Here is a 15,244-nt window from a genome sequence, read left to right on the forward strand (position 1 = left end):
AAGGCACAGTTCCCCTTAAAATTCTTTCAAGGACTCTTTTACTAATTCAGAATATTAATTGCCAGTTTTGTGCTGCCTGTTGTCATCAATGTACAGCTGCTCTTCATTTGTCCCCTAGACCTTCAGAACTTGATTCTTCCATTTGCTTCCTGGGTTTTCTTGTTATATTCTGTATTTCACTCTTCTCCATCTTCCTCTTGGAATTGCTGAAAGTAAATTGAGCATAAAGCTGGCAGAGATTTTCAGCAATGGATGAATCCAGCAAAAGCCAATGATTACTCAGAATTTTCAACATTGATCACAAAACATATCAAAGTTTGATGGAAAAAACTCTTGGAAAAAACTCTTGCCTTGGTGTAGAATTGCCTGAGGGTGTCTGAGGGGAACATCCCTCAATTACCACCCCAGAAGTGACAATGACTGGATCAATCTGTTGTGGCTGAAAGATGATTGCAGGGAAAAATTACAGTCTGGCTCAAAAAATATCACTGCAATGAAAGGAGAACTTTTACCAGTCAAGTGAGTTTTGAAATGAGAAGAAAAATAAGAATTGAGTGGCTTATTCTGTCCACAAGGACTGTGATTGTGCCAAGGGATGATGTGAAAGCAAAGCCTCTGAGCCTCAGCAGAATAATTCTTTATTCCCTCAATTTGGCAGAGCAGAAATAGAAACATTAAAGAAGAATAATGCAAATGGCATTGTCAGGATTTCCAAAATAAATTCAGCTCTATCAAATTTTCCTCAAATATATTTTTATTGGTTTCTCAAGGACTGCTGGTGCCCAGGATGCACCATTGCTGCAGGTGCCAAATTCAATTGGTGAATTGAATCAATTTTTTAATAAATCCATTTAAATTATAGCTTCTGAATTATTGGGTGTATTCACTGTCCTCACTTTGACATTGTTTCCTGAGGATCCAAACAGAAGAATTTTATTCCTATTCTAACTTCATTCAGCACAGCCTGTGTCAAGGTATGTTGAATGGTTTCTGTTTCCTGCTGTCTCTGGATTTTCCAGCTCCTCTGCCCAGGCAGTATCAGGGCTTTGCCATGAGCTATCAGAAAACTGTGGGGAAACCCAGGACATTTTCTGCCAGGCTGAGAATGGGGATTGTTCAGCCTGGAGAAGAGAAGGCTCCAGGGAGACCTCAGAGCCCTTTCCAGAGCCTAAAGGGGCTCCAGGAAAGCTGGAAAGGGACTGGGGACAAGGGATGGAGGGACAGGACACAGGGAATGGCTTCCACTGCCAGAAGGCAGGGTTAGGTGGGATATTGGGAAGGAATCCTTCCCTGGCAGGGTGGGCAGGCCCTGGCACAGGGTGCCCAGAGCAGCTGGGGCTGCCCCTGGATCCCTGGCAGTGCCCAAGGCCAGGCTGGACAGGGCTTGGAGGCAACCTGGGACAGTGGGAGGTGTCCCTGCCATGGCAGGGGTGGAATTGGAGGATCTTCAAGGTCCCTTGCAGCCCAAACCACTCTGGGATTCTGTGGATGCCCTTTGTCATGCAGGATGTAGCCAGAGTCACAATTAAGACTTTCAGTGACATGTGGGAATATCTGTGACCAGAGGAGCCTCCCAGCTTGGCACAGCTGACTGGAGCTTGAGGGAGAGCCTGGCAGAGCTTGGGAGCCCTGCAATCCATCAGCCTGTGCCACCATTTGGGCTGTGTGGGTTCTGAGGCAGCATCCAGAACTGAGGAGTTTTTGGAAAGCAGCAGGGACATCTGAGCTTCTTCCCTTCTGCACCATCAGCTCCCAGACCTGGCAGCTCAGTTCAGAGCAGGGCTGGACTCCAGTGCTTGTCCTGGACATCCCCTTCACTGTAGCTTTGGGAAAGGGAGAGTGAAAAATAGCAATACCTGAGGGGCTGAGCTGGCTGTGCCCTTTGGTTTCACTCTCAGTGACACCCAGGGCAGGTGAGGGCTCCTGGGAGGTGAGCTGTGATTATCCACTGAGCTCCAGAGCCTTCAGCTCACTCCAGGAACTCCTTCAGCCCCCATAAAATGCCATTTGCTATGAAAACAGACAGTACTAGCCAAAAGGGAGTCCTGAAGGATCCCCTCCAAGGTTGTTGCTGCTCCTGCTGAAATAACCAAGCTCTGCAGAGGTGTTTGAACTTAAGGGGGTTTTTTGCTGTGGACCTTGATGGGCTTAAACTACATCAAAGCAGTGAAATTCTCGGGTGTATGAGTGACCTGTGCATTCCCCAGCACACTGCCTGCCTCCATAGTGATTCCCTGTGAATCCAGGGGGGTTTGGTGAGGGGGAGCAGGAGGAAGGCCCAGCTGAGCTGCCCTGCCCACAGGGAGCTGAGGGGTGAGGGACACTCAGCTGAGCTCTGGCAGTTCCATAGCCCTGCAGAGCATTTGGAGCCATGTGCACTCCTGTGTTGGCTGCTTGGGTGGAGGAGCTTTTATTGAAGGACACTGGACGGGATCTGAAGGTTCTTGACTCTGGAGTAAGCAATGAAGTGTTATCTTGCTGTACTGAGCTTGTCCCTGTGACATCATTGTTGTGACATCAGTGTTGTGATACCCGTGTTGTGATACCCATGTTGTGATACCAGTGTTGTGATACCCATGTTGTGATATCAGTTTTGTGATACCAGGGTTGTGATATCAGTGTTGTGACTGAGTCCTGCCTGTGCCTGAGTCAATGGTGTTCCAGGATCCTGGGCAATGTCTCCTTTCTCCTTGTCCTTCCTCTGCCCTTCCCTTGGCAGCACCCACTCCAGGACACGCTGGGTTACTGGCAGTCAAACCAGAGAGAAACCAGGATTCTTAATCCTCTGTGTCCAACAACAACACTGCCCTGACAGTTTAATCATCACAGCTGATTGTTCTCTGGGACTTTTTTGATACTTTGGGGTGGATTTGCACTTGAAAACCTTTCCAAACATGCTGAGCTGACTGGCTGATGGATCCCCTTGGGCAAAGCCATCAGCTCTGTCCTCTGGAGATCCCCAGTGTGGCACTGGAGTCCTGCAGCAGCAGTGCCAGAGGCAGCTGCCTCGTGGCTCCCAGTGAGTCAAAGCAACCATAAAGTCAAATGGCTGACTGGATCAATGAATCAAATATGTCTGGGGCAAGTCACCTAAACAATCCCAATAAATTCACCCCACTGCTTTCCTTAAAACAAGCAAAAATGTATTTGCTCTGGTGCCAAGCACACTTCCTTTTGTCCTAAATTCCCCCTGCACTTTGTTCTGACAAATATAGTTCTTTATTTGCCTTTTAAGTTTTTATTGACAATGTTGTAGGTGTTCCCCTCCCATCTCCAGCACCACCTGCCCAGCAGAGGAATTCAGGCTTTCAGACTGAAGATGAAAACAGGCTTTAGTGAGCTGGAATTGCTGGGGTTTCCCACCAGGATGCCTTTAAAGAGGCAAGGCAATTTGTTTGCTGTTCTTTTGCTGGTGGCTCAGTGCAGCAGAGAAGAGTCCTCCCTCCTCTTACACTTCTCAGGGGTTACTCTGGTCCAGCTTTATGGAATCCTCTCCTCTGCTATCCTAGAGACAGCTGTGAGTTTCCTTGGAAGAGACTGAGCAGAGCTGCAAGAGGGACAGACTCTCACGAGGTCTCAGCTTTTCTTTCAGCTGCATGAGCTCCTCAGAATGGCTCATACCCAGCATCTCTCAGGGATCATGGTGCTCAGGGAAGAGGAATTCCCTGTTGTTTTAGTGGAAGCTGCTGGATACTGAGGAGTAATGAAAATCAGTCCTTAGGGTGGCAGAGGAAATTTGTTCTCTCTGACTAATGACTCAGTAACAGCAGGCTGATCATTCCCAAGGCAGGGCAGGCAAGTGGTGTGACTGGAGAGGTTCTGAATGCAGCAAACCAAGAGCCTTCAGCCCCTGCTCTTAGTAACTCCAATTCCTTCCTGTCTCTGCCCACTTTGCCCAAGGCCATGCTCGTTCCTTCCTACAGCCCCCCTGAGTGAGAAGTAAAAGGGTTGTACTTTTCCAGGGGACAATGTCCACAGCTCCCAGCCCTTCCATGGTTAATTATTTTAATTAACTAATCTGTTCAAAACATCCAGAGCCTGTTGAGCCATCTGGACTGATTCAAGTCACATATTTGTATTCCTGATCTGCTGATTAAATCCTTCCGTTTGCTCCAAGCCCTCAGTGCAGCCAAATGTGCCCTTCCAAAGCTGCTTCACACAAACAGCTCAGGGGGTTGGGGGTTGGATCTGTGGGGAAAAGGTTGTCTTTAGCTTTGGGAGAGGTGTGCTGGGAACCCTGGTGCTGACACAGCCCTGAATCCCACAGTGGCTTGCATTGGGAGGGACCTTAAAACCCATCCAGTGCCACCCCCTGCCATGGGCAGGGACACCTTCCACGATCCCAGGTTGCTCCAAGCCCTGTCCAACCTGGCCTTGGGCACTGCCAGGGATGGGGCAGCTGAAGGATTGCTCTGGCACCAGGCAGGAGCAAGCAGGAGATGAGCAGAGGGCCCAGGGCTGGGGTCTGTACAGAGCTCTGTGAAAAGCTCTTACCATCATTGTCCTTTCCTGGGGGTGTCATCCCTGTGTCTGAGAAGCAGGAATCCTGGGACTGAGGTTATGGGTATTCCCTGCCATGGAAATTCCCTAGTTACCAGCAAGGCTTGGAAAAATAAAAGGCCAAGACAGATCTCTGGCTGGGTCAGGAAGGTTTAAACTGCTAAAAATTGGATTTACCAGAGAGGCTGAAGTATCTGGGGGTGCTGTTGGTACATCAGTGCTTGGGACACCTGGAATGGGGAAGGAATTTCAGCCTCTCCAGCCACGTGGCCTTCAGCATCAAGAACAATCACGTGCAGAGGAGATTTCCTCTCCTCCTGTGCCCTGACTGGAAGGACACTTCCCAGTATCCTTCTCAGAAGGGGTTATCTTGTCGTGGAATTCATTTTACAATAAAACTGCCTGGGTTTTTACACATACCATTGACCTTTAATTGGTATATGAACCCATAGCTCCTGGGCTCCCAGTTTTATGCAGGGCACGATGGGTCAGTGCAGCTCCCAGCTGAGAATCTCAGCTTGGGAGTTGTGTGAGCTTTAATGACTCTGCCTTAATTTAAATAAGATAATCTTGGCTTTTACAAGGGAGCTGAGGCACCTGGAGGACACCTTTTGCAAGAGCAGGCAACTGAACTAAGAGAACTCTCCTGCCTGGGTGTCTCTCCCCACAGCAGAGCTCCTCCTTTACCCTCCTGGCACCCGGGATTTGAGGGGTGGAACTCAGCCAGGCCCAGGCTTTTAAACCTCTCAGAGGAAAAGTCATCCAGCACCAGAGTGCCCCAAACACTGCAGCCACTTCAGGCTGGTCAATGGACACTTACCCAGTGGTGATTCCACCACTCCTGGAAACGTTCAAAAAACACATGAATGTGGCACTTCAGGACATAGGTTAGTGGTGGCCTCAGCCTGATGGACTTGATGGCCATAAACATCTTTTCCAAACTTAACAATTCCATGATTCTGTGATTTTTTCCAACCTCATTCTTTCCATCTGTCAGAGCCAAACCCAAGTCTCTCGGTGGTGGTGGCTGTTGGGATGAAGGATTTGGCTGAGCTGGGTTCCTGTGGGTTCCCCCTCACAGGATCCTTGTTCCCTGCAGGTCAAGGGCCACCTGGACTACATGAAGCAGATGGACACGATCCTAAAAGCTGTGGGCATTAAAACCAAGGACTGCCAGCTGGAAGAGAGGAGCAGTGGCAGTCTTTTTTCCCCTCAAGCCAAGAAATCCCAGCGGGCAGCTGGCAGCGAGGCTCAGGGAGAGGAAAACACCAGGAAGGAGGAGGATGAGGCTGGGAGTGAGGCTCTCCCAGCTGGCTGTGCTCACCGACAGAATTCCTCCAGCTCTGCCCTGGGAGAACCCTCTCCTCCCTGCCCAGACTGCTCACACAGCACAGACAGCAAGGACCAGGCAGTGGGGAAGGGAGCAAATTAGGGCAGAGCTGCTCAGCCAGCACAAAAACCGCTGTCAGCACATCCGTGGCTCGGGTATTCCCAGAGGATGGAGCTGGCGGAGCTGCAGCTGCAGTTTCCAGCCCCTCCGGAGAAAAGCGTGGCCCTGGCACGGCACCGGATCAAAGCACTTGGAGCAGCCGCCCACGGCACCTCCCCGAGGCGAGAGAGGGCACATTCCTGCCGGAGTCTGCACTGCTCCAAGGAATCCGACAGATCCCATCCAAATCCTTGCAGGAAGCAGCTGCACCCCTCGGCACCGTGTCCCTGCTGTGACTGGGGAAAGCAGGTGGCTCCGAGGGGATTTTAAACATTTCACAGAGAAGGGTTCATTATTAGGAAATTAAAACCATTTTCCACTGGAGATGAGTCTGGTTTGAGGATCTCAGATGTGTTCCAGGCTCTACCTGCCCCACTCTGGACAGATCTGGATCTGCTCTCCAGCTCTGCTGATCAGGAGGGGAAAGGCTCAGGCTGCCAGGCTTCCTTCCCTGCCTGCTGCAGGTTCACTGCCAGGGCTTGGGCACTTTCCCATCTCCAAGATGGTTTCCCTGTCTCCAGGCTGAGGTTGGTGGGTGTTGGAGGCCCTATTCCTGTTAGAAACATGTTTGGGACCCTGGGGGAAAGCAGCAGGAAAACCAAGGGGGTTTTGGATGGTTTATGAAAATCCTGGATTCTCCAAGCCAGCAACCCACTGAGACTTTCCTTTTCTGTCCCACAGACATCTCCAGCCTTAAAACCTCCATCTAGACATATTTTTAATTGGCTTAGAACAAAACCAATACTTGGCACAGGATAAACATGAATCTGTTTGATTTCTGCCTCCTTTCATAAAAGTGAGTTGGCTCCACTCTCTTCATCCCCAGTCTCAGAGCAGAGGGAAGAACCCAGCCCTACATTCCCTGCCAGCACAGCTCCAGAGCCTTGTGGGAATGATCCAAATCTTCCATAAAAGCCCCTTTTCTGGCCACTTTTGCTGCTGAGCCCAGGCAAGTGCATCAGGCAGGGGTGTGGCAGGAGGGTAACCCCCCTCTGGGGGTTTATGCTTTGCCACAAGGGAGGGTTCAAACTCTCCCACCTCCATCTGGGGGCTCCTGTTGACTCATGAGAGGGAAAATACTGGGATTGTACCTTCCAATTTTGGTTCACACAGGCTTCTCCCCCTCCTCCTCCCCACTGACCCAACAGCCATGTTAATCCCCCTCCCATTCCCAGCTTCCTGCAAACCTTACCTGCAGATCATTCCTCATGGAGTCAGACATGGCTGGCTTTGGGGGTGATGCTGTGACCCAGCAAAGCACCGTGGTTTGGATGCAGTGCCTGGCAATTCCTGTCCCTAAATCCAGCATCCCAGGGGGCTCAGACCTGCCCAGCTCTGCCCTGGAGGGGTGCCTTGCTGCAGAGACAGGAGGGACTGGCTGTGGGATCCCACAGGGATGGGGCTGTTCAGCCAGCTGCTGTTGGTGCTGCAGGCTTGGGATAGGATTCCTCTGCTCATCTGAGGCTTTGTCCACAAGCAAACACCAAATTACACAGAACTGCCTGCATGAGACAGGAAAGAATTATTGCTTTTGAACATTTGGCTTGAAGAGGTGACTCTCCCTCTCTTTCTGTTCATCTCCCGAGGCTGATTTGGTACCTAACAAACTTCCAGACTCCACAGTACCTTTTTCTGCTCCTTTTTAACTCAGGTTGTAGTCCAAGCTTGTATTTATGTGAAACCATTGTAGGAAGATGCACATCTTGATCTGGGTGCTCAACACCAGCCCCAAGCTCCATCTGTGGCAAAATGCATTGAAAAGTTTGAGGTTTGAGCCTGTGCTCGGCCCTCGGCGTGTCCTGGTCACTCATCCCTGGCTCCCAAGGGATCTGTGGCAAAGAAATGCTGGGTTGGTCATACAAACTCCAGTTCAGTTCGGGAACATCCGTGGGCAACATGGAAAGAAAACTGAAAGTGGCCTGGCATGTGGCTGCTTCTTCCAGCATCCTGTATCAGGGATGCTCTGTGTCCATTTGGGTATCAGGGAGTTCTAGGAGAACAGTCTTGGAATTAGGCAGAAGACTTGGAGTGAAGGGTCCAGAGAGGGCACAGCAGCCAACTTCCAGCCCAAAGGCACTTGAGAAAGAATTTACTAAAATAATTTCTTTTATTGACTTTTTGAAGCACCCACTTGTCACATTTACTCAGTGTTCCCTCTGCTTATGGCTCTGGGGAGGAGGCTGGCGTTGTCATTTAAAATACAATTTTCCTTTAGATTCTTATCTGAAGGAGGGGAAAAAGTGTAATTTCTAACTGCACCATCAAGGATGTGATGGATTGTCAGAGGGAAGCGAGATGGTCCTGTGCCAGGAGTGGGCACTGTGGGATGGGGGATCCTGTGGGAGGAGCTGATCCCATTGCTACTGCGAGACACACATGGAGCCACCGTGAGTCGCACCCCACACCCCCACTGAACATCCAGAAATCAGTGTTGGACCTTCTGCACCAAGCTCAGCCCCCACAGTGCAGCTCTGCGTGACAAACCACGGCGGGGCCGCTGAGCTGGAGTGCACTGTGTGACAGCAACCTGAGACAGACCCAGCCCCAGGGAGGAGATCCAGCCCCAGCTCCAGGGAGGAGATCCAGCCCCAGCCCCAGGGAGGAGATCCAGCCCCAGCTCCTGGGAGGAGATCCAGCCCCAGGGAGGAGATCCAGCCCCAGGGAGGAGATCCAGCCCCAGCTCCAGGGAGGAGATCCAGCCCCAGCCCCAGGAAGATGTGATGTTCATGGGCTGAAGCAGCCCCAAACCTCAGTGTTCCTGTTGAAGCAGCTCCAGACCTCTTGCCTATGAGCCACAGGACGTTTTTCCACCACTCCCCCCAGTGCACTTGGAGGAGATCTGCTGAGCTCTGTGTGTGCAAAGCCAAGCCTTGGCTTGAGGTTAGGGAGACACAGAGTCTGGAATCTGAGGTTCAGACTCACCAGAGATGGAAAGGCCACAGGAAGTGTTAGAGGATGGTGATGGTGAGCACAGGAGGGACGAAAGAGAGAGAGACAAAGCAGGTTAATTCAGCAGCCACACCTGGCTTTGCAGGGTTTGATCCTCCTTGTGGTAGTGCCAGGGCCACCATCCCCTCCATGAGCTGCACCGTGTGCTGGAACAGGGATATGGGGAGCTGGCTTGTGGCAAATCAGCTCCCAGAGAGCTTGTGTGGGGCCCCAGGGATCCTTCCTAGCACCCAGAGCTGTGTGTGCCCGCTCAGGCCACGGGGGTGCCGAGCTGCAGCTCCGTGCCCGGGGGCTCTGTGTCCCAGAGGCTGACGGAGCGAGCGCCAGGGCCCCGCGGCACCGGGAGCAGCCTGGGCTCACTGCCTGGGGCCCCGGAGTCCATGGAGTCGGTCTCAGCCTGCAGGGTGAGCACGTTCTTGAGGGAGGTGGCAGCGCGGGCCCCGCTGTTGGAGTTCCTCATGGACAGGGAGATGGCGCTGGGCCGGGGCTCCGCCGAGCGCCGGCAGCAGGGCAGGAATTTGCCCATGGCCCTCTTGAAGTCCCTCATGAAGAGCGGGTAGATGATGGGGTTCATGGTGCTGTTGCAGTAGCCCAGCCAGGTGAGCACATCGAAGAATCCGGCCGGGACACAGTCACAAACTGCCTGGGGGGGACACAGCAGGGATCAGCAGCCTCCCACCTCAGCCCCAACCCAGAGGGGTTTCCCCTTTCAAAGGAAACCTTCAAATCCCTTTTGAAGAGTTTTTTCCTTGCTGTTCCTCCCTGGGGAATTGCATCCTTGGTCCCGGAGGTCCAGCAAGACCTTCTGGTGCCTCCAATTGAACCCAGCTGGATTCCAAAGGGAAAACTTCTGGAAACCCAACATCAAGCCCCCACAGGCTCTTACCTGAGCTACATTGGTGACGAAGAAGGGCAGCCAAGCCACGAAGAACATGCCCAGGAGGATGCCCAGGGTCAGGCTGGCCTTCAGAGCCTTCTTGCTGTGCTTGTTGGTGAACCTCCTGCTCTCGCTGCCGGCCAGGGGCTGGCTCGGGGCGCATGGGACCTGCAGCCAGAGACAGGCAGTGGTGGGCAGCTCTCCCTGGCACCAGCACTGCCCTCTGCTCAAGGAAAGTGGCATTTGGTGCTCCAGATCCTGCAAAAACCCCTGCCAGTAATTCCCTTCTTTGAGGGGCAGGAGCCGGGCACACACTACGAGCCCTGAGGCACAAATTAGGAAGGGGAAGCAACAGAAAGCCTCAACACTGAGGGTATGATTTTATTTACTGTAAAATAGCGTGTTTGTCATTAGGCTGCTCTTTGGAGAAAAACCCAGCTCAGTCCATGTGAGGATAAAACTGCCCTAAACAGGCAGCTCCAGCTGCTGATTACAGCAGCAAACTAATTATGGTTTTAAAAGGAGGATGTAAAACATTTCAGCCTCCAAACACCATAACCCAGCCCTCCGTCCCCTCCTGCAATCTAAAATTAAGTGATTATCTCAGCCCTCCCCTGTAATTAAATTATGCCCAGTTGCAACTCAGCTTCCAGCCCAAAAAGAGAACAAAAATCTCTAAAATTAGATGAAGATGAAAAAGGTTAAAAGATGAATCTGAGGGTTCCCTGGCTGACACCTTGTTCCTCAGCCAATTTGGGTCTTCAAGGAACCTTTTGGGCCTCAGCTGAAAGACAGGGGGATGGATGCTGCTCTTGCATGGCACAGCAAAGCCCTGAACATCCCCTGATTCTGTGGAGTCCAAAAACCTGGCATCCTGCGAGGAAATAAACACTTTATGATATTGTGTGTTTATTCTTTAATTCTCCTTTTCCTTTTGACAGTCTGGTCCAGCTTATCACTTGTGGGAGAGCTGGCCGGAGTCCTGGCTCTGCTCTTGGAGAGAATAAACTCAATCAAGGTATTTAAAGGCAATTAAGTTTGCCTTTTCCCTGTAGGATATGAGGTCAATAAAGCCTATTACAGGGAATTAAGGCTGTTAGATTTAGTGGCAATTACCTTCTCCTGGAGAAATACAAACAAGTGCAGCCACGTTTTTGTTATAAAACCCACACACTCCGGTTCCACCAGCGAGCACACGAGGAGGGCTTTGGCAGCTCCTGTTATAGAGCAGGTAACAAAAATAGAAGCTTCTGTTCAAAATAAGGTGCTCTTGGGAATCTGGCATTTGCTATTAGTTAAAATCCTTCTCCCCCGTATGTCTCACACCCACCATGGCCAAGATTTATGAGTGGAAAGTCAGATAAGATTAAACCCCTCGGGGATGACGCCAACCAAGAGAGAGGGGAAACTGTGTTTATTTTGCACTGCTGAACATTTTTGCCTGAATCTTATTTATTTCTCTGCTTCTGCTCACGCTGTTTCTGTGCTCGTGAGCAGCTTCAGAGCTGTCCATTGCTGGGACAAGGCACGGGGCACCTCAGAGGATGTCAGGGAGGTGGATATTGCCCAAAATCTCCCTCCCTGCAGTTGTCAAAGCTGGCTCCAGTCCCGAGGCCATCCAGGAGGCAGAAACAGCCCAGGCACCCAAATTGTGGGGTCCGCCAGAGGCGTCACGTCCCTGCGGGCTCCTTACCTGTGGCGTGGCCTCGTTGGCGGTGGTGGCCACGTTGGAGGCCAGGGAGGCCACCTGCACGGCCTGCTTGCGCGCCGCCAGCAGGATGCGGCAGTAGGTGAAGGAGATGGCGGCGGAGGGCAGGAAGAAGGTGAGGCAGGAGGCCACCAGGGCGTAGGGCAGGCTGACCAGCAGCCGGCACTGCTCCTCATCCCCCCGGCCCGTGACGTTCAGGGGCCGCACCTGGAACTCCAGCTCGTGCCACCCCATCTTGATGGGCAGGAAGGAGGCCAGCGCCGCCAAGGTCCAGGCGGCCAGGACGAGCGCCAGCGCCCTGCAGGACGTCATGCGCAGCTTGTACCGCAGCGGGGACGTGATGAGCAGGTACCGGTCCAGGCTGATGAGGCACAGGTTGAGGATGGAGGCGCTGCAGCACATGACGTCGAAGGAGGCCCAGAGGGAGCAGAAGTCTCCCCGCAGCACCCAGCGGCCGTAGAGCTGGTTGAGCATGGCCGGGGGCATCACCACCAGCCCCACCATCAGGTCCGACATGAACAGGGACACCAGGAAGTAGTTGGAGGTGTTGCGGAGGGAGCGCTGGGTGACGATGAGGAGGATGAGGAGGAAGTTGCCCGCCGTGGTCAGCAGGATGATGAAGCAGAGGAAGGCGGCCACCCAGCTGCTGCCCACGAGCAGGGAGTGCTCCCCCAGCACACTGGCATTGGGGGCCCCCAGGTCCCCCTCCATCAGGAGCCGGGGGCAGAGCTGGCTCTGGGCTGGGCACCTTCTCCAGCGTGGCCCGTGCTACGTGATCATCACCAAGGCTGGGGAAGGAGGATCATCTCTCTGCTCTGTGTCTGTCCTCCCTTCTCCTCTCCTCCTCCTCTCCCTCTCTTCCCCCACTGTCTCTCCTCACTGGCACTCAGGGCAGGGTGACATTCCCAGGAGCCGATCAGCAAGGTTCCCTCCCCATTACTCACAGCAGTTCCTGTAAATCCCCCTGCTCTGGGGTGTCCCTGGATGCTGCTTCTGGACGCTGGGGACGAGCTGGAAGGCAGGGAAACCAAGGTGCCAGGGATGGTAGGATGCTCTGGATAGCCTGATGCCCTGGATGCACCGGACCAAGGAATAATACAACACCGAGATGCTCTGGATGCTCTGCACTTCAGATGCTGGGGATGCTCTGCATCCCAGGATATCCCAGATGCCAGGGCTGCTCTGTACCCAGGGTACCCTGGACGCTGGGGATGCTCTGGACTCCAGGATGCTCCAAATGCTGGGGATGCTCCGGCCCCCCGAGGCTCAGCCGCCGCCCCCCAGCTGAGTTGGGCTCCCTGCAGAGCTCTGTCCCCGGGGTCCCGGAGCTCCTCCGCTGCTGCAGCCGCTGCAGCCGGAGCCGCCAGGAGCGGCAGAGCAGCCTCAGGAGAGGAGGACCGGGATGCTTCCAGCCGAGCCCGCCCGGGAGGAGGAAGATCCGGAGTATGGAAGGGATCTCTGCCGCGGCAGAGGAGCGTCCAGCCCACAGGGAGGGGTGGGAGTGGGTGTGTGCAGGTGCCAGCCCGACTTTCACCTGCTGCTGTGGATGCACACAAAGGATGCAGAAATGCCGATCGAGGAGGTGGGGCTGGGGGGGAGAGGAGGAGATGAAATGGAAGCGCTAATGAAAACGGGGATCTGGGCTAAACTCCACAAAGTGGCAGCCAGAGAGTTCCCGTTCCTGCCTTAAAGAGACAGCCCCGTGCTCTGCCATCCCTGCCATCTGTGCCAGGGCTGCAGCCCTGGCTGGAGGCACCTGGGCCAGCAGGTCAGTGGCCAAACCCGGCTGGCAGCTCGAGTTCCAGGCTCCACCCTCCACATTGGGCGATAAAAAGCAAAATTCTGCAAAGTCAAATAAAGCAACAAACAGCTGCCCACAAGAGCCCTCAGGCAGCAGCCAGAGGACTCGCTGGCAGATATTGCAGCAATCGGCAGCCAGGGATGGAGGAGCAGAGACAAGGCAGAGCCTGGCCCTCTGCTCCAGGGTTATTTGGATTGGCTTGGGGCAGCCCAGCTCCCTGCCTGAGGGGCAATCCTGGATGGCCCCACAGCAAATTCTGAGTTTCTGTGTGCTGCTGGGGATTCCACACTGCCACCTCCACACTCAGGGCAAACACCTCAGGGGGCTAGGCAGGGACGGCTTGGGGTTCTTTAATTACCCAGCTGCCCAAAGGTGGGGTTTTCCCAACCAATGGCTGTGATTTCTGCTGGGGGAGACTGGGGCTGAGAGCAGTGGCTCCAGCACAGACCAGAGCTGAGGGTGTGCTCCTGGCACCCACCCTGTGCTCCCAGGGCCAGGCCCTGCCCTCCCCAAGTGCCCACTAAAGCTTTCCTTGGCACGCCTCCCTGGGCAGTTGTGCTGCAGATGTGTGGGTGAGAGCCAGCTGTGCACACCACACCCCCAGCCACCCACCCCGGGACAGAAATCAGCCTCTTTACCACGTCCTGCTTTTCCAGTCACCTTTCCAACACATTTGTTGTGCTTTTCCCAGTGCCTGAACGGGCATTCCAGGCCTGGAAACCATCTGTGAGCAAGGCACAGGAGGTGGAAGGCAGGGACCCAGCCCAAACACACACAGTTATCCCCCAGCATCTCTGGGTCAGGCTGCCACTGGGAAACAGCTGCTGCCACTTGTGCCAGGACAGGCTCTGCCCAGGGCCCTCTCCCTGGATGCCCCCAGCCCAACCTCCCTGGCCACCTCCGTGTCACAGTGTGCTGGCAGCAGTCCCCAGGCAGCACCACGTGTGAGGCTCTGATTGCAGCAGGAGGTTTCCTTAGCAAAGCCTTTGCCCCAGGAAAGCTTCACCTCCCATCTGTGCTGGGAGCAGAGAGAAACCCCACCCCGAGCCCACCCTGAGCATCCTCCCCAGGCAGGGTGAGTGAAGGCAGCGGCTCAGATTGATCCCAGCTGGATGCACAGGGAGGAAGTGATGTCCCAGTGCAGAGCCAGCCTTCCTTCCCAGCCCTGCTGCACACCAGCAACATCCCAGATTGTCTCCTTTTGCTTCTGAGGGGGAGACTGGATCAGAATCATGGAGTCCTGGAATGGTTTGGGTGTGGAGCTCATTCCATTCCCAACTCCTGCCATGGCAGGGACACCTTCCATTGTCCCAGGGTGCTCTGCCCAGCCTGGCCTTGGGCACTGCCAGGGATCCAGGGGCAGCCACAGCTGCTCTGAGCAGCCTCTTCCCAACATCCACAGCACATCCTCCATGCATGGGAGGTTTTGTACATTTGGTTTGGATGTGTTGGCTGGGGCAGCAAATCTGAACTGATGGAAACAAAATGTGTTTCAAAAAACCTGCCTTAAAATGAAGACCAAATCCTACCATTGTCCCTGCAAAAGCTTCTCTGTGCTGGCAGCTCTCCTGGCCTGTCTGTGCTCTCTCCCTGTGCTGCATTTCTGGACACATCTGCAGAGATCATGGACTCCACCAGCTCTGCTCTCCAGCACCACTAGCAGGGAAAGCAAAACCAGGTTGTCAACAGCCACCCAAGTGTCAACATGGCAAAAAAAAAAAAAAAAAAAAAAAAAGTGAGACAGGGAGAGTCAAACTGGGAGCTGAGAGACTTCAGTGAGTCTCCAGCAGTCCAGGGCTGAGCACAGAAACATCCAACCCTGCAATGCTCTCTCGAGATGTCCTTCCAGGCTGTGTCTGGGATGGCTCCCTGTGTTTGAATTTGGGCAGAGCCTGGCTAACTGCCTCAGTTTATGGTTCC

The 15,244-nt window shown here is 53.7% G+C and overlaps 2 protein-coding genes across 2 annotated transcripts in view; one reads left to right on the plus strand and one right to left on the minus strand.

Moving 5' to 3' along the window:
* The window catches only part of TMCO4 (transmembrane and coiled-coil domains 4), a 39,410-nt gene extending 32,836 nt beyond the window's left edge, over positions 1-6,574 (plus strand). Inside the window, exon 14 of the mRNA XM_054647818.2 lies at positions 5,600-6,574. Coding sequence (XP_054503793.2) covers positions 5,600-5,932 — 333 coding nt within the window. The 3' untranslated portion in view covers positions 5,933-6,574. The remainder of the gene's footprint in view (positions 1-5,599) is intronic.
* Positions 6,575-6,694: 120 nt separating this feature from the next.
* HTR6 (5-hydroxytryptamine receptor 6) lies at positions 6,695-13,196 on the minus strand. The gene is made up of 3 exons (XM_054647978.2): positions 11,509-13,196; positions 9,825-9,983; positions 6,695-9,581 (listed from the first exon to the last, which is right to left on the minus strand). The coding sequence occupies exons 1-3, from the start codon at positions 12,232-12,234 to the stop codon at positions 9,189-9,191; spliced, it is 1,278 nt and encodes a 425-aa protein (XP_054503953.2). The 5' UTR covers positions 12,235-13,196; the 3' UTR covers positions 6,695-9,188.
* Between the last annotated feature and the right edge of the window lie 2,048 nt (positions 13,197-15,244).

Source organism: Agelaius phoeniceus, chromosome 24 (assembly GCF_051311805.1).
Source record: "Agelaius phoeniceus isolate bAgePho1 chromosome 24, bAgePho1.hap1, whole genome shotgun sequence".
NCBI classification, from domain to species: domain Eukaryota; kingdom Metazoa; phylum Chordata; class Aves; order Passeriformes; family Icteridae; genus Agelaius; species Agelaius phoeniceus.